The following is a 15,764-nucleotide window of genomic DNA, read 5'->3' as shown; positions in this document are numbered from 1 at the left end:
GAATTTGTAAAGATGAAATCTTTCAAGGACAATGCCCTTCCTAGGCCAATGCTCTCCCTAGGCCAACGCTCTGTGTCAGATGTTAGTTTTGAAGGCTAAGGGACTTTTTCTGAACTAATGAGTAAAGACAAAGCTGGAGTCCATATTGACGGTTTCGATTTTTTCAGTGTGACGCCTGCATCTCGGATTAAAATACATGTGTGCACACCAGCCTGGGGTAAATATAGTGTGAGAGCAAAGACCATACTGGGGGCTAACGTGCCGCTCTCCATGTTTTCAGTGTGAAACGTGCTCTGTGGACTTGTGCATACAGCTAGATCTAGCATATTTGTGGGGTTAAATATCCTGAAATAATTGAAGCTGTTGAATAGGTGCCCATCCCTCGGAGTTTTCGGCATGAAATTCGTCCTGTGAGGTGTTCATAAATGTATGAATGTATGTATGTGATAGGGTTTTACATATATGGGTGAGACTGAGATTTAGAGGGACGCTAAAGGGCCAGTCTCCATGGTTTCAAGAGAAACGGACCCTGTGACGTACGCAAGCATAACATGAATGCATCTTGGCCTCAGTGTGCATAAATGTGACATGCATATACCTTGACCTAAGTATGCAAAAATATAACATGCAGGCACCTTGGCCTAAATGTGCATAAATATGACATGCATGCACCTTGAGCTAATTGTGTGCATAAACATAACATGCATGTGTCTTGACCTAAACACGCATCAATATGACATGCATACACCTTGAACTAAACGTGCGTAAACATAACATGCATACACCTTGACCTAATGTGCATAAACATGACATACATGCACCTTGACCTAATGTGCATAGCTATGACATGCATACACCTTGAACTAACGGTGCATAAACATAGCATGCACGCACCTTGAACTAAATGTGTATAAACAGAACATGAATGCACCTGGACCTAACTGTGCATAAACATGACATACATGCACCTTGACCTAACTGTGCATAAGCATAACATACATGCACCTTGACCTAAATATGCATACATTTGACATGCATACAACTTGACCTAAGTACATGCATCTTGACCTAAATGTGCATAATCACAGGATGCATGCACCTTGACTTAAATGTGCATAAACATAGCATGCGTGCATCTTGACCTAATTGGGCATAAACACACACACGTGCACCTTGACCTAAATGTCCATAAACATGACATGCATGTACACTTACCTAAATGGGCGTAAACATAAAATGCATGCACCTTGACCTGAATGTGCATAAATACATAAATATGACATGTATGCACTGTGACCTAAATGTACATAAATGTGATATACATGTAGCTTGACCTGAATGTGCATAAATATGGCATGCACGCACCTCGATCTAAATGTGCATAAACATAACATGCATGTGCTTTCATCTGAATGTGCATAATTATGACATGCATGCAACTTGATCTAAATGTGCATGAATATGACATGCATGCATCTTTATCTGAATGTGCATAAACATGACATGCATGTACCTTGATTTAAATGTGCATAAACATGGCCTGCATTTACCTTGATCCAAACCACTGTGTGCCTAAATCACATGTGATGTGTACCTAGCACATGTACTCTGTAAATATGGATATAACGTAGTCGTATGACGTGGTCTACCCGTGCCAGGTGTCAAGGGTGTGGTGTCTTAGCAGAGTTTAATATTTTACAACGAAAAGGCTTTGCCGTCTTAAGTATTTTGTGGGCCCCAAACAAGAGAGATTTGGGGGGGCGCTGTTTGGAGTAACTTTAAATGTTATTACCAACGTTCTGCTAATTTAGGCCTTAAATTACAAAATGATATTGATTTCTGTATTCAGGGTTGGGATCCGAAATGTACAGAAGTGAGAGAGAGATTACATTCAGTTTCCGGAAGTTTGAGGCCCCGGCAATGTCCCACTTTGCCCATGCAGGGAAGTGGTCAGGCTGGGTGAGTGAGCACGATGCCTGAATCCTCGCCTATTCCTCCACTGGTAAGCACGAGCCCCGTCGTGACTCAGGTCTGGTGTGTGACGCCCCTTCATCCATTCTGTTTACTCTCCCTTCCGCTGTGGACGGTGTAATGCTATTGGATGCCTACGTGTGTGGATAAATATATAAGTGAATAACACTGGATTGTGTTTCATTATCAGGTTCAGAGAACGCATATTTGTCGTAAAATTCCCATTATCTTAGCCTGCCTATGGTTGGTGCAGACCCATTAATGAGGTTTAAATATCTCTGTTCCATGAAAGTCCACCTTGGCAGGGTCCGTGCACCCTGAGCTGTGTCGGACGGTGAACTCTCCACCCACCGCCCCCGTTCTGTCTGCTGGCCATCGCTTTCTGTCCATTCGCACTGCACAAACACACACACGACGCACGCGCTCACCCCACCACCCACCTCACATTCACACCGCACCGACACACGGCGACGTTCCATACCACTGTTCCTTTTTGAAGTTTTACTTGTGTATGAATCTTTGTGAAATCTGGTGATTTCTAGATGCCGGTTATATTTCAATACTGTCCTTGAAAAGGCATAATAGTCATTGTAAAAGTCGGCCAGGGTAAGGAATATACCACACGTTCACATTGGCTACGTCACACACCACTTATGTGTCACAGCAGCATACTAACCACCCATACATACAGCACGGACACATGCTCACACAACATGCACACGTGCTGATACACACATAGCCAGCACAACCCTTACAACGCACGTCCATCAATACTAAATCAAATAAACACTGCGAGTAAATACAAGAATTTAGCTTATGCACACACACACACATACACAAGTATTGTATGTATACACACAAAGACACCCCACATAGGGGGCTTTGCTAAGGGTGCTTTCGGGCACACTAGGGCACTGCTGTCTGGTGTGAGATGTTACTGTGCTAATAAAGTGCGCTATAATGATTACAAATGCACACACGTTGTGACGTGCACGGCTTCCATACACCAGCTTATAAACCTATATGATACACAAGCGAAGTAATACGTGGGCATTTAAATAGTAATGGGGATGTTGTAGTGTTCAGACACAACGGCGGAAATAGCACGAGAGAAAATATTTTTTTTTGTTAATGTTACAGAGGAAAGGGTATGAATTATTTCTGTCCGAGGCCCGTTGATATTAGCTATCTGCTTTTTGAAAAATGTCAAACGATCCCTTGAACAAAAGTGTGTGTGTGAGATTGATTTGCTCTTTCCATCCATCACATATTTTTCTCTTCGTGGCCTATTCTTTGTGCTTGCCTGCCTGGTATTGTATGCTTCCTATAGGAAGCACACATGTATAAACACACACATATATATCTCCCCTGTAAGATGCTCCTAAGGGGGATGATCAGTGCAGGAGGTTGCACAACCACAACACCCTAAACTGATAAACTCACCGGCATTTCACCGAAAAGGTCGATGAAAACGCAGAATCACAGAAAGAAGTCGCATGTGTCAGTTTCAGGGGTGTCTTTGCTTGAATTGCACTTTTTCTTTTCGAGAAACTATTAGAGGCAGGGCGGTGGGATATTGTGTTTGTGTGTGTGGGGGCGGGCGGCTGTTGGTTCACTTTCAGCACACATTGCTAAATTGACAACAAGACAGTTTCAAGCGAAGGTGTGGGAACACGGTCCGATAGGAAGGTTGAGATGCAATAACATTTTTTAAAACCCTTGAGCAGCATTGTTGACTCGCTGGAGAAAAATACGTGCCCAGCAATGAGCAAAGTGGCGGCCTAGGTGCTGTTGTAACTCATGGAAAAGAAGGGTGAACTGGGTGAAATAATTTCCAGAGACAGACAGACTCACTACCTGCTGTTCTATTACACGAGAAAAGATCATGCTTCTTGCATGAATGGGGAGGAACTGCCCGTCAGCATTGCCACCTGCCCCCGTTTTGTTTTGTGGACACGTGAGGAGAAGTATGGGGACCCCCAATTGTGGCGCCAGGCGATGGAAATAAGCAATAATTTCGCGGGACTATCAACCCTTGCGAATGCTGTTTATTAACATTTGCATTTCTGCATTAATGGGCAGCAGGGCCGTAGTTGATGCGTAAATAAGTGAAAACTCAAATGGAACTAGACAGTGAGAATGTTTAGGGTTAATAAATGCAGGGACCTTTCTAAAAGGGGGCGTGGCCACAGTGATCGTCCGAGAAGGCAATACACCCTGAATAAATGGCGCACATTTAAAGTCTTGGCTAATCCACTCTTGCACGGACACATTTTACACAATGGAATGAGTGAGGGTCTCCTTCCATCGCTAGTGGGTCCCATTTGCGGGGGTGGGAGGGGGGGAAGGGTTGGTGGGTGGTAGATGGCATTGTGAACGGTAAAGTGAACCCCACGGCATCAGGGCTTTGCGGGGAACATTTTATTTTGTAAACTTGCGTGCACCAGTTCGTTTTGAATTTGGTAGGGCAAGAATTTCCTGGCAGTCACGGTGTGGTGGCCTTTTGTTAAAAACAGTGGCCTTTTCGGGAAAACGCTCCGCCTTTTCTTGTAAGGAATGGAACTGCGAAGTTCCTGCGAAATTGATGACTAAATGAATCAAAGATACGACTCTGAGTTTAGAGTTAAGCGGTTGAAAAATGTAAAAAAGAAAGGCGCTACACGCACCCTGTGCTTGTATTCTTTAATATTTGGCGAAAGTACATTTCTGAGAATTTGGACTAGACAGATGTTTTCTTAAGTTAGACTGTAACCAGTCAGTCAGAAGAATTGAATATATGAGCTTTGGTGGCCGGTAAATTCGGATTCGGCAGCTGTGTGATGTTCCGTGCTTCAGAAGTGAATCAAATTGAAACCTGACCTGTGTTTTGTGATACAATGTGATCTGTACGGCAAATTAAAAGTGGTGGCATCTCTTGTGCTTCTGACTCCTGGACTGCGCTGCCTGTTGTTTTATTTTTAATTACTGTATTAAAAATAAAAACATATGTGTTTATCTAATTACTTTATGTTGATTAGTTATAATCTGTATAATTGCATCAGTCCCGGCCTTGTCTTGGTAATGTAGACCAACATTGTTTTGCAAGATGAATTACGCTACGCGTAAATGCGCAGTACACATTTTTCAAGGTTGCATCCGTACAGTTCGAGACATCTTACACATAATGGCATGGATATATGAGATCCATACATCTAGGAACACGTACAGGCACATTTAAGCAACTTACTCATGCCCTACATAAATACCATCAAACACACCCTGTATTGCATCTTTTTATTTCATGAGTGTAGAATGTGTGATGTGAAGTTTGATTTAATAATGCAATGTGTGCGTAATATCGGACTACATCTATTTGAGCTAATATTATATCAAGGTTTGAAGAAATAAACACTTGTATTCACATACAGTACATCCAGGACAGACACACAAACGTGCATGAACATGGAATAGAAAATACTGTGCACGACGTAGGCCCGCCCGCATACCACAAACCTAATTTCAAAGCGCGTGATAGGAACGTAGGCGGAGTCAAGGAGCTATGCCCGTGTTTGGTGTATTTGTTCTTGTTGCAGACTTTGGTGGGTGACTCTCAGATCTTTCTCGACTCCTTGAAGACTCCGAGCTCCTGTGTTTAGAAATATGTACTGGCCAAGTTATAATACATCTAAGGAAAAACCTAATGAATTCATGTTTAAATAATTAATGTATTTTTATACAAGATAATATGCTTGTTTATGGCCAGTGGATTGCATAATAAACGATTTCATGTCTAATTATTCCAGACTGGCGCCCTGCTCAAAAGCACAAAGGCGGCGCTTTGTTTAGCACCTTTCACAACTAAGAGAGGTTTATGGACGTAATGACAAGTTCTAGACTATTGTTTCTGTTTGGATTTTTAGAAAGGGCAAGCGTTTTGCAGCACCCCGTTTTTACGCAAAACCTGGGCCCAACTTGACAGTTTTTTTTAACATCAGGTATTTTTTGTGCGAAATTCCGTTAGTTGGACTTACTATCTTTTTTTCTCTTGTCTTCCAAGTGAAATAGCCTGAGATTGCGTGATGTATTCGATTCGAAAGTTATGAATGCTCGTTGCAGCTAGGTCGCGATTTTTCGCTTGAATGCGGTTTAAAGAGGTTCTTTGCCGTGTAACGCGGGCGGATAGGACTATTTTTGCTTGATTCGGGGTGGCTTTGCTGTCCCCTGTGGCGGGGTGTTCCCACTCGTGAACATGTATAAAGGGAAGCGCTTTAATGATAAGGCGCAGATTTTCGCGGACCGAGGGTCTCTGCATCTCTCCTAGGGCCCTGATTTATAAAAAAAAAATTACGCCACATTACCGTCACTTACTGATGTAAATTTGCAAAAGTGGCGCAAAATTACAAAATACAATTCTATTTTGTAAATTTGCGCCGCTTTTGCGTCAATAAATGACGGTAATGGCGCAAAAAAAGTACAAATCCGGGCCAGGGGCTCTGCCGCGAGGACCCGAGCGAGGGCCCGGGGGTCCCCGGCTGCTATTGCAGAGGCCGGGAACTGCGAATCACTTCCCCCATTGTCTGCGCCACTGCAGGGCCGTGGGAGGAAGGGGGTTAATGACCCAACAGAACTTCAACTTGGCTGTTGAAAGGAAGCCGTGAAAACAACACGGGTGCCATTTACGCAGATTTATGTCAGCGGCGGCTCTCACGATGCCCATTTTGGCGAGGTGCACATATACGAAAATCCTAGAAATTAAAAAAACAGAAATGCTTCAATACGGACGAATCGGAAACATCGTAGAGAGAATGAGCCCCTCACCTGAATTTTGTGATTTAAAAAAAAATGTTTTTGTTTGTTTGTTGGTTTTACGCTTTATAGCGAAGGTTGAAATGGCCCTCTATAGGCGAGAAATCGATCTCCGTTCCACGCGCAGTCCAAATTAGGTTTCCCCACCTTTTTGGTTCTCACTGGTTAAATATTCCTTGCGTTTGCTGCATCTCTGTCACCACCTTGGGTTAGAAGGGCGCGCGGTGCCTGCCCGTCGGTTCCCGTCACGGAACCCGTATCTCCCTTGTGATGAAGTGATTATAGCAGCGTCCGGTGCAGTTCGCACCGTGAAAATGAAAAATAAATGAAATGGAGACCGTGCGCGCGCAGTCGAGAGCCTCCAGGCACCTGGGTGCGCGTGGTATCCAGCTGCAGGGGTACTCCGGTGCGGGGAGCCTGCACATCTGGACATTCCACTGCGCTGCGGTGGGGTTGGTGGTGATGGGAGGTGAGATATTTCCTATTTCGTCGGTCAGGGGAGACAGCAGCATTCAAGACATCTGCCGGTTAGAGTTTTCATGCAGTGGTCGCTTTTGTTTCCAGAGCGATATTTCAACTTCGTATTCTTTTCTTGAAGAAACACAGTACATACGTTTTGAGACAAACGCTATATAAAGTGCAAAATAATGTTTTAATATGCTTATTCCAATTCAACAGATAGAAAACCCCAGGAAGTGTGCAGAATAGTACAGTGTGATATTTTCAGAACAGATAGGCTCTCAGGACAGTTACATTCTTCCGCCCTGTTGTGGCGGACAGCTTTGTGGCACAACAGAAAGACTCTGGGAGTATCAGGCTACAGCAATAGCGCCAAGAGACGCCAGGCCTCCTCTCTAGTCACGAGCCTACTACGAACATGCAGGGTACGGCTGGGCTGGGGAGTAGAGTAACTCTGTTTTCGTTAAATATTGTACATGCAGACGAAGCATGAAATAACAAGCAATTATACAAATACCAGCAATACTGATGTCACGTGATTGAATACTTCTGCAGTTAACAGTGCTACACTTTCTACTACTCCTGCTGTGTCTACCGGTACTACTGCTGTTACTACAACTACTACTAATGTTAACAGTAATGCTTTCTACTGTTATTAAAGTTATTACTGCAGCTAGTCCTCTTTCGACTACCCCTGCTACGTCTAATGGTACCACTGCTGTTACTACAAACACTACCAATAAGCACACTAATGCTGCCACTGTTACTGTTATTACTACGACTAGCCCTCTTTCTACTACTGCTATGCTCTGTCTACTGGTACTACTGCTGTTACTACAAATACTAGCAATAATAACACTAATGCTGCGACTGTTACTACTGTTAATACTGCAGCTAATTCATCCTGTTTCTTCTCTTCCTGCTGAGTCTACTGGTACTACCGCTGTTACTACAAATACTAGCAATAATAACACTAATACTGCGACAGTTACTACTGTTAATACTGCAGCTAATGAATCCTCTTTCTACTTCACCCACTCCTGCTGTATCTACTGCTACTGACACTTCTACCAGCAATAACACTATTGCTGAGACTGCTACTAATGCTATTACTGCAGCCCACCCCCTTTCTACTAGTCCTGCTGTTTCTGCTAATACTACTAATATTAATTAAACTAATGCTACCGATGCGGAGATTATTCTTGCTACCAATTTTATTGCTGTTGCTACACTTTCTCCTGCTCCTGCTGTGTGTACTGCTACTGACACTAATACTGGTACTACAACAACTAGTAACAATAACAGCATTAATACTGTGACTGTTAGTAATGGTGTTACTACGGCGTTTACGCTTCTACTGCTCCTGCTGTGTGTACTCCTACTGACATTAATACTGGTGATTCCACTGGTAATAATAGTAATACTGCGATCGTTACTGCTTCTGGCGCTACTAGTACTCCTTCTACTACTCCTGCTTCACCTACACCCTCTGACACTGCTACTGTTACTACAGCTCCTACCAATGATAATATTATGATACGGTTGTATTACTCTGTTTTTTCCGCAGCTGTTACTGCTAGTAAAAGTAATACTGCTATTAACAGTGACACAAGCATTGCTTCTGCCGGTGAGACTAAGACAGTTATTAGGATGAATAATACTGCATAGAATAAAACCGATCACACCCATCACGTGGCACTGACAGGACGGTCTCTTCTGCTTTGACGTCCTCTGTGCTGTTCCTACTAGTAATAATTAACATAATGGCGATAACTATACTACCGCTGCCGGGTCTAATCCCACCTGCTCCCGCTCTAGCGCCTACCGGCGCTACTCCAGCGCACATGCAAACATGACACTAATGCACGTGATAGCAATGGATGCACCACGGCCAGTTACGACACTTAGAATAATAATGATAACAATTTTACGAGTAAATGCGGTTATACTTATTAACGAACGGAACGGTAAACATCAACCACTAATTTTCATTTAACTGCGGTAACCTCCGTGAAAATGATATTTTCATTAGCATTGGTCCAAGGGAGTAATAACACGGACAATAGTGTGTCGGGCAGTCCCGTGAGGGTGACCGTGCTTACCCCGATGCCCTGCACTGCTGCTTTTTTTGGGGGGGAGGGGCTGCCCTACACTGCCTCACTAGTGTGTGTCTGTGTGTGTGCGACCTCCCTGCAGTGCAGCACTGGGGTGTGTGTGACCTGCCCTGCAGGCCTGCATAGGGATGTGCGTGGCATGCCCGCAGTTGTACACTGGTGTGTGTGACCTGCCCTGCAGTTATACACTGGGGTGTGTGACCTGCCCTGCAGTGCAGCACAGGGGTATGTGTGAACTGCCCTGCAGTGGTGCATTTGGGGTGTGTCTGACCCGCCCTGAAGTTGTGCACTGGTGTGGGTGACCTCTCTTGCAGCGCTGCGTGAGGGTATGTGTGAACTGTCCTGCTGTGCTGCACTGGGGTGTGTATGACCTGCCATGCAATTGTGCACTGGGGTGTGTGTGACCTGCCCTGCAGTACTGCTCTGGGTTGTATGTGACCTGCAATGCAGTTGTGCACTGGGGTGTGTGTGACCTGCCCTGAAGTTGTGCACTGGTGTGGGTGACCTCTCTTGCAGCGCAGCGTGGGGGTATGTGTGAACTGTCCTGCTGTGCTGCACTGGGGTGTGTGTGACCTGCCATGCAGTTGTGCACTGGGGTGTGTGTGACCTGCCCTGCAGTTGTGCACTGGGGTGTGTGTGACCTGCCCTGCAGTTGTGCACTGGGGTGTGTGTGACCTGACCTGCAGTACTGCTCTGGGTTGTATGTGACCTGCAATGCAGTTGTGCACTGGGGTGTGTGTGACCTGCCCTGCAGTGCTGCTCTGGGTTGTATGTGACCTGCAATGCAGTTGTGCACTGGGGTGTGTGTGACCTGCCCTGCAGTGCTGCTCTGGATGTGACCTGCAATGCAGTTGTGCACTGATGTGTGTGTGACCTGCACTGCAGCACGGAGGTATGTGTGACCTGACCTGCAGGTGTGCACTGCGGTGTGTGTGTGACGTGCCCTGTAGTGGTGCACTGGGGTGTGTGTGTGAACTGTCCTGCTGTGCTGCACTGGGGTGTGTGTGACCTGCCATGCAGTTGTGCACTGGGGTGTGTGTGACCTGCCCTGCAGTACTGCTCTGGGTTGTATGTGACCTGCAATGCAGTTGTGCACTGATGTGTGTGTGACCTACCCTGCAGCACAGAGGTATGTGTGACCTGACCTGCAGGTGTGCACTGGGGTGTGTGTGTGACGTGCCCTGCAGTGGTGCACTGGGGTGTGTGTGTGGACTGTCCTGCAGTGGTTCAGTCGGGTTTGTGTGACCTGCCCTGCAGTGCTGCACGGGGGTATGTGTATCTGCCCTCGGTAAACCACAGTGCTGTACTGGGGTATGTGTGACCTGCTCTAAGTGCCATGCGGTGCTCCTCTGGGATATGTCTGGCTATCTAGGAGCCTTGCAGTGCACTGTGGCATGTGTGGCGTGCCCGTGGTGCCCTGCATTCCTGCACTGTGATATGTGCGTCCTGCCCCTGTGCCCTGCAGTGCACTGCGGCATGTGTGGCCTGCCCTCGGTGCCCTGCAGTAGTGCACTGGGATATGGATGGCCGGCTCCAGTTGTCCCGCAGTGCACTGTGGCATGTGTGGCCTGCCCTCGGTGACCTGCCCTCGGTGCCCTGCAGTGCTGCACTGGGGTATCTGTGGCTTGCCCTCGGTGCCCTGCAGTGATGCCCTGGGGCATGTGTGACCTGCTCTCGGTGCCCAGATAACACATCAATAAGCAAAGGGACAATGTGCCCAATCAAACATGGGCGATGGTGGCATTCGGTAGGCAATCTTCCCTCACTCCGCCTTCCTTTTTAAGTTTAGGGGTGCCGTCCCCTATCGCCTTTGCTTGATTCGGGGTGAACTCCTTCAGTAGAAGGCTGCGGGGTAACTTTTTCGATAGTTTGTGAACACCGCTGCGCCGCGCATCCCCCATTGGCTGATGTTAAGAGTGGCATCGATGCAAAGTTTCCCAACGCACGACATATTTTATCACACGTATGAATGACACCGATGAATGTGTTAGTGAAACACCACCACACAACAAAGACGCGTTCGGCGAGTACGTCGCCCCTTCCACTTTGAAGCGCTTGAAGGTAATTTCCCCGGCAATGTAGAACGAGGTGTCCCTTCTTGCGACGAAAATGTTCGAAGAAACAGCACAGCGCCTTGACTACAATTTCGCTTGTGGTGCCCTTCGAGTTTGATGGGTAACGGTTGGTTCCACAGAGAAATAGCGGGAAAATACGAGGCCGTTTCCGATGTGAACATCTGAAAAACAAAAAAGGAAAACACGTACAACTAAGATCAACAAGTTCGAAATTGTGACTTTTTTTGGTATACAATTTTAGCACCTTCGAGGTCACTGGATAGAAAACAAACAAGAGAAAACATGTAGTTCAAAAATCAAATTAACATCAAATATTACATAGGCGATTTGGCCCGAGCATGGCTAAAAAAAAGGACCAGCTGAGGCCAGCAAGGCTGCCTAGAGCATTAGTTCAACATCCATTTCACCATTTGAAAGCACACCTCTGAGGTCAAGTTCAAGGCATTACATGAACAGGCAATTACTTTCCAAATATGTTTCAGGGATAAGCTACGTTTTCATTTAAGCCAGAAAAACTCGCTGGTGGGGAGCCTACAAGTTACGCTTTAGACTCAATATTTGAGTCTGCCTGGCTTTTAAGGACTTCCACCGCAAGTATCTCGTGCAGTCTTCCAAAACCACGTAACCATGTGGCTTTGTCCTGTTTCGGGATGCAATACGGAATATATATATATATATATATATATATATAGAGAGAGAGAGAGAGAGAGAGAGAGAGAGAGATTTATACCTGACACATATATGCGTCTCTCTCTCTCTCGCTCTCTCTCTCTCTCTCTATATATATATACACATATATATATCTCACACACATATACACATATATATTCATACGTTTACTCACATATACATATGTGTATATCTCTCTTTCTCTCTCTCTCTATATATAAGTATTTAATTGTCCCGAGTTTAGCAGAAGTACCTGTTTCAAACGACATCTCCATTCTAAAAATAAAACTGTTTGCCATTACCCTAAAAGGTGTTTTGCGTTCCTCTGAGTGGCCCCTACTTAAAAGAGAAATGCGATTTCCAGTGCCACACAGATGAGCAAGAGCGTGTTATGTTTTGCTCTAATATGATGCATTGTATTAACTAGTATTGTTTTGTTTTTCGTTATATTACGGCAGGGCTATTGTGGAAATCATTATTTCTTTGAAAGCAAAGAAAATAAAAAGCAGCGCTCCTCGATTGCCACTTTATATAACAATACAATTGACCATAGATTTACCATAGTCCAATATAAAAATATAAACTTTCGTTATTTTTACCCAACCGGGAAAGTATTATCTTAAAATACATATATATATATATCCGTGTATATAAACGCTGCGTGTTCAGAACTGTGAGTGTGCACGCGTGTGCATGTATCACAGAGTATATTTTAAGGAATACAGATACATACATTCCGAAACAGGTATGTGGGATTTTATCTGTAGGGGATGGGACCGAGAGGCAAATTGGACTAGGAAACATATAAGCGCGTACCAAACACATATGTGATAGTGTGTGTGTTGTGCATGCTTGTAACTGTGTGAATTCTGAGATACATAGAACTCAGGTGACCCAATGCAAACACGATTTTTGTAATCTTACTAATTCATACAATTTCGGTCACTTTGTTCAATTTAATTAAGTATGTAGTTCGACACCCCGTGTGCATTTTGGAGCATTTTATATAATAGATCCAAATTTAAAAGCATTTCTGTGCTTCAGATGTGCCGTCAGCCTTTGATGGCGGCGTTAAAATCAGTGTTCAGTGGGTGTCACATCCGAACAGTCTAGCCTAAACATGAAAGTCCCTCGGAAATGGCCCCTTTAATTTTGCCCAAACTTGTCTTTCCAACAGAAGGGAGCGCGCCTGTTGTCTGTTTAGGAAGAGGAAAGTCAATGTCTCAATCCCTGCTGTTCGCCATGTTTACAAAGAGCAAGGGCCCCCGTCCCTTCTGCCCAGATCAACGCCGAGCCCGATTGCACAGACAACGGCGCAAAGTCACTATTGGTTACTAAAACATACTGCTTTAATCGAGGAAAAATCAATATTAGGAGCAGAAGTTCGCCGATGCGCCACCACATTTCCAAAGGTATTTAACTACGTGCTCCTACGCGAAAAAAAGTAGAATTTGTAGTAGTCAGAATTTAGTCCCAAATTACATTCGTCATTTTCGAAATCCCTCGAGTGCCTATGAGTTATTACTGTACATTTCGTGTTTTCTGAAATGACGTCCTTTAAATGTGAGTTGGTCAGGTTGAACGTGTCACCTTCAGCCATCCCGGACTACAATAGGTATATTGAAAATAAAACACAGAATATGTATTGTTTCTGCATTAAACTGGGTCCAAGCCCTTTGCGGCACGCAAGGCTCGCCCTTCCCCGGCACTGAACAATATTAATTTAAGTAGAAAGATGGCACATAGGTAAGGGCACGCGGCAGATTCCCGGATGATAAAGTGTGAATATGTACAAACCTGGCCAGCACTGCGCCTCTGCCCGAGCCTGGCATTCTTGCAGGGAGAAGGGAGGCTCTGTCTTTCCCGGAGGAGGAAGCGCCCCGGACCCTCGGACCCGCTCCGCCATGTCTGCGCCGAGACAAGCTGAAGTTGACTGCCAACTGCGCCATAAAACCTGCAGGCCAGTCTGGAGTTGTTTTCGGATCTCCTCAGACGCAATAGGCTCAGTAAAAAGCTGTAAAACTCCTAATGCAAGGGCAAGAATGTGTGTGTCTCCCTGGGGAGGGGCCGGGCCTATCCAGGGGGGCGCTTTTATCGTCTCAAAGTCACCACGAGCCTTTAAGCGACCTCTGTCTTTGTTTCATTCGTATTATAGTTGCAGCGAAAGTCGATGTCTGCGACCGATAGACAACAAAGAAAGACCAGAGAGAAAGAAGCCAAAGGCGCCCTGGCCACGAGATACCGGAAACAGAACAACCGCACGTGGACGCGTAAAGCGTGGATGTTGAAACGCACCATGGAGAAATGTGTATGCATTACAGGTCTGTTAATGAGAATCATTGCTGTGGGGAAAAGGCAGGCTGAATGCAAGGTTTGTTGTCATATGCCAAGCTCATCCATATGTATGCCAAAAACCGAACAAAGGCATTATTCTACTCTGCGCAGGACGCATTGCATGCACTAAAAGTGAGGTGCATGGGAGAGGCATTGAGGTAACTGTACTAGTGGTGACACTAAATCCCCCACCAACACCACCACTCCCCGCCCGACTTTGGAGGGAATATTGTAAAACAATCAGTGCTGAAGGGCGGGCCACAAACACACGAAAGTCTTAGAAACTCACCCTATTGCAAAGCAGGATCTTGCCTTTGAATTTTGTAGTGGGGTGCACTTTCGACATTAACGCCCAGGCCTTTAATAAGTGTGCCTTTCTGGTGTTCCGCGCCCGTGCCAGGAACCATTCCCTACCAAAACCCAAGTTCACAATTGTGTGCAAGAACTAAAAACATCCCAATCGCAGAATTTGATGAACCCACCTCCCTACCCACCCAGCCCCTTTGTCATGTTTTCCTGGCTGTACCCAATCAACCCTGCACACTATACATTTTTCCAAACGCAGCACCGGAAACATAAATAACATATTTATTCCGCAGAGTGCGGCTCCTGCAGGCTTTGGCATTGTATCTGTGTTTTCTTTGGATTTAGCTTTTCGGTTGGTGTTAGTGTGGGTAATTCCTCGACAAAGGATATCAACAGACGCCCTGCACGCACAGCATCAATCATTTATAAATATAAAATATTTTTATTAGAACATTACTTGAAAAAAATACATCTGTGAGAGCTGTGCCCTTGGGGTTTGCTGGTTCGCTCACAGGGTCGATCCTTGTGTCGACTGGCCTGAAAACTGCCTTTTGTGGGTGACCTGGAAGCAGAACAAGCCTAGGGGGAACCGCAGTGTCCAATGACTTCTCACGTTTCAGCCGCAATGTTTACTTCCCCGGTCAGCAGCGGCAAAACCGTCAGCTCCACGGAGACCGGCACAACCTACCTGCGCAAACAAGCCCCATCTCACCGGGCATTTTTGTGGACTTGCAACAAAAAATCGCTGTTTAAACGCAACTATCCGTAAGAGTAAAATAAGAAAGGATTTGTGCACGTTGCAAGTTGCTATTTTCTGTATTGCCTGATTAGTCCAAAAAATAGTATGCAAATGAGCGCACACGTTACTGGAAATGTTATGCATATTTTAATTGGCGGTACCGTCCAGCGTGGGTAACTTCCAGCATTTAACCCCTGTTTTTAACATGTCTGTATTTTACAGGGCACACGACTGTAGAGGCCGGGTGGCACCGACCTGTACAATGGCCACAAATGCTTGGACGTTTGCATTGCTATAAATGACACATTGGTT

The 15,764-nt window shown here is 45.3% G+C and overlaps 1 protein-coding gene across 1 annotated transcript; it reads right to left on the bottom strand.

Annotated features, from left to right (window-relative positions):
- Positions 1 to 7,389: 7,389 nt before the first annotated feature.
- Positions 7,390 to 11,072, bottom strand: LOC138261894 (sialidase-like). Its single transcript, XM_069211440.1, has 2 exons — positions 10,170 to 11,072; positions 7,390 to 10,106 (listed from the first exon to the last, which is right to left on the bottom strand). Exons 1-2 carry the CDS (start codon positions 10,343 to 10,345, stop codon positions 9,314 to 9,316), a joined length of 969 nt encoding a protein of 322 aa, XP_069067541.1. The 5' UTR covers positions 10,346 to 11,072; the 3' UTR covers positions 7,390 to 9,313.
- Between the last annotated feature and the right edge of the window lie 4,692 nt (positions 11,073 to 15,764).

This window comes from Pleurodeles waltl, chromosome 10 (genome assembly GCF_031143425.1).
Source record: "Pleurodeles waltl isolate 20211129_DDA chromosome 10, aPleWal1.hap1.20221129, whole genome shotgun sequence".
NCBI classification, from domain to species: Eukaryota; Metazoa; Chordata; class Amphibia; order Caudata; family Salamandridae; genus Pleurodeles; species Pleurodeles waltl.
This window is presented reverse-complemented; position numbering and strand designations above follow the sequence as displayed.

Bases quoted from the DNA above. Each gene is read 5' to 3' on its own strand.
- LOC138261894 (XM_069211440.1), bottom strand. From the start codon at position 10,345: ATGGCAGGTCACACACACCCCAGTGCAGCACAGCAGGACAGTTCACAC. The intron at 10,107-10,169 runs GTCACATCCAGA...ACTGCATTGCAG, and splicing joins AGTGCACAACTGCATTGCAG to GTCACATACAACCCAGAGCA.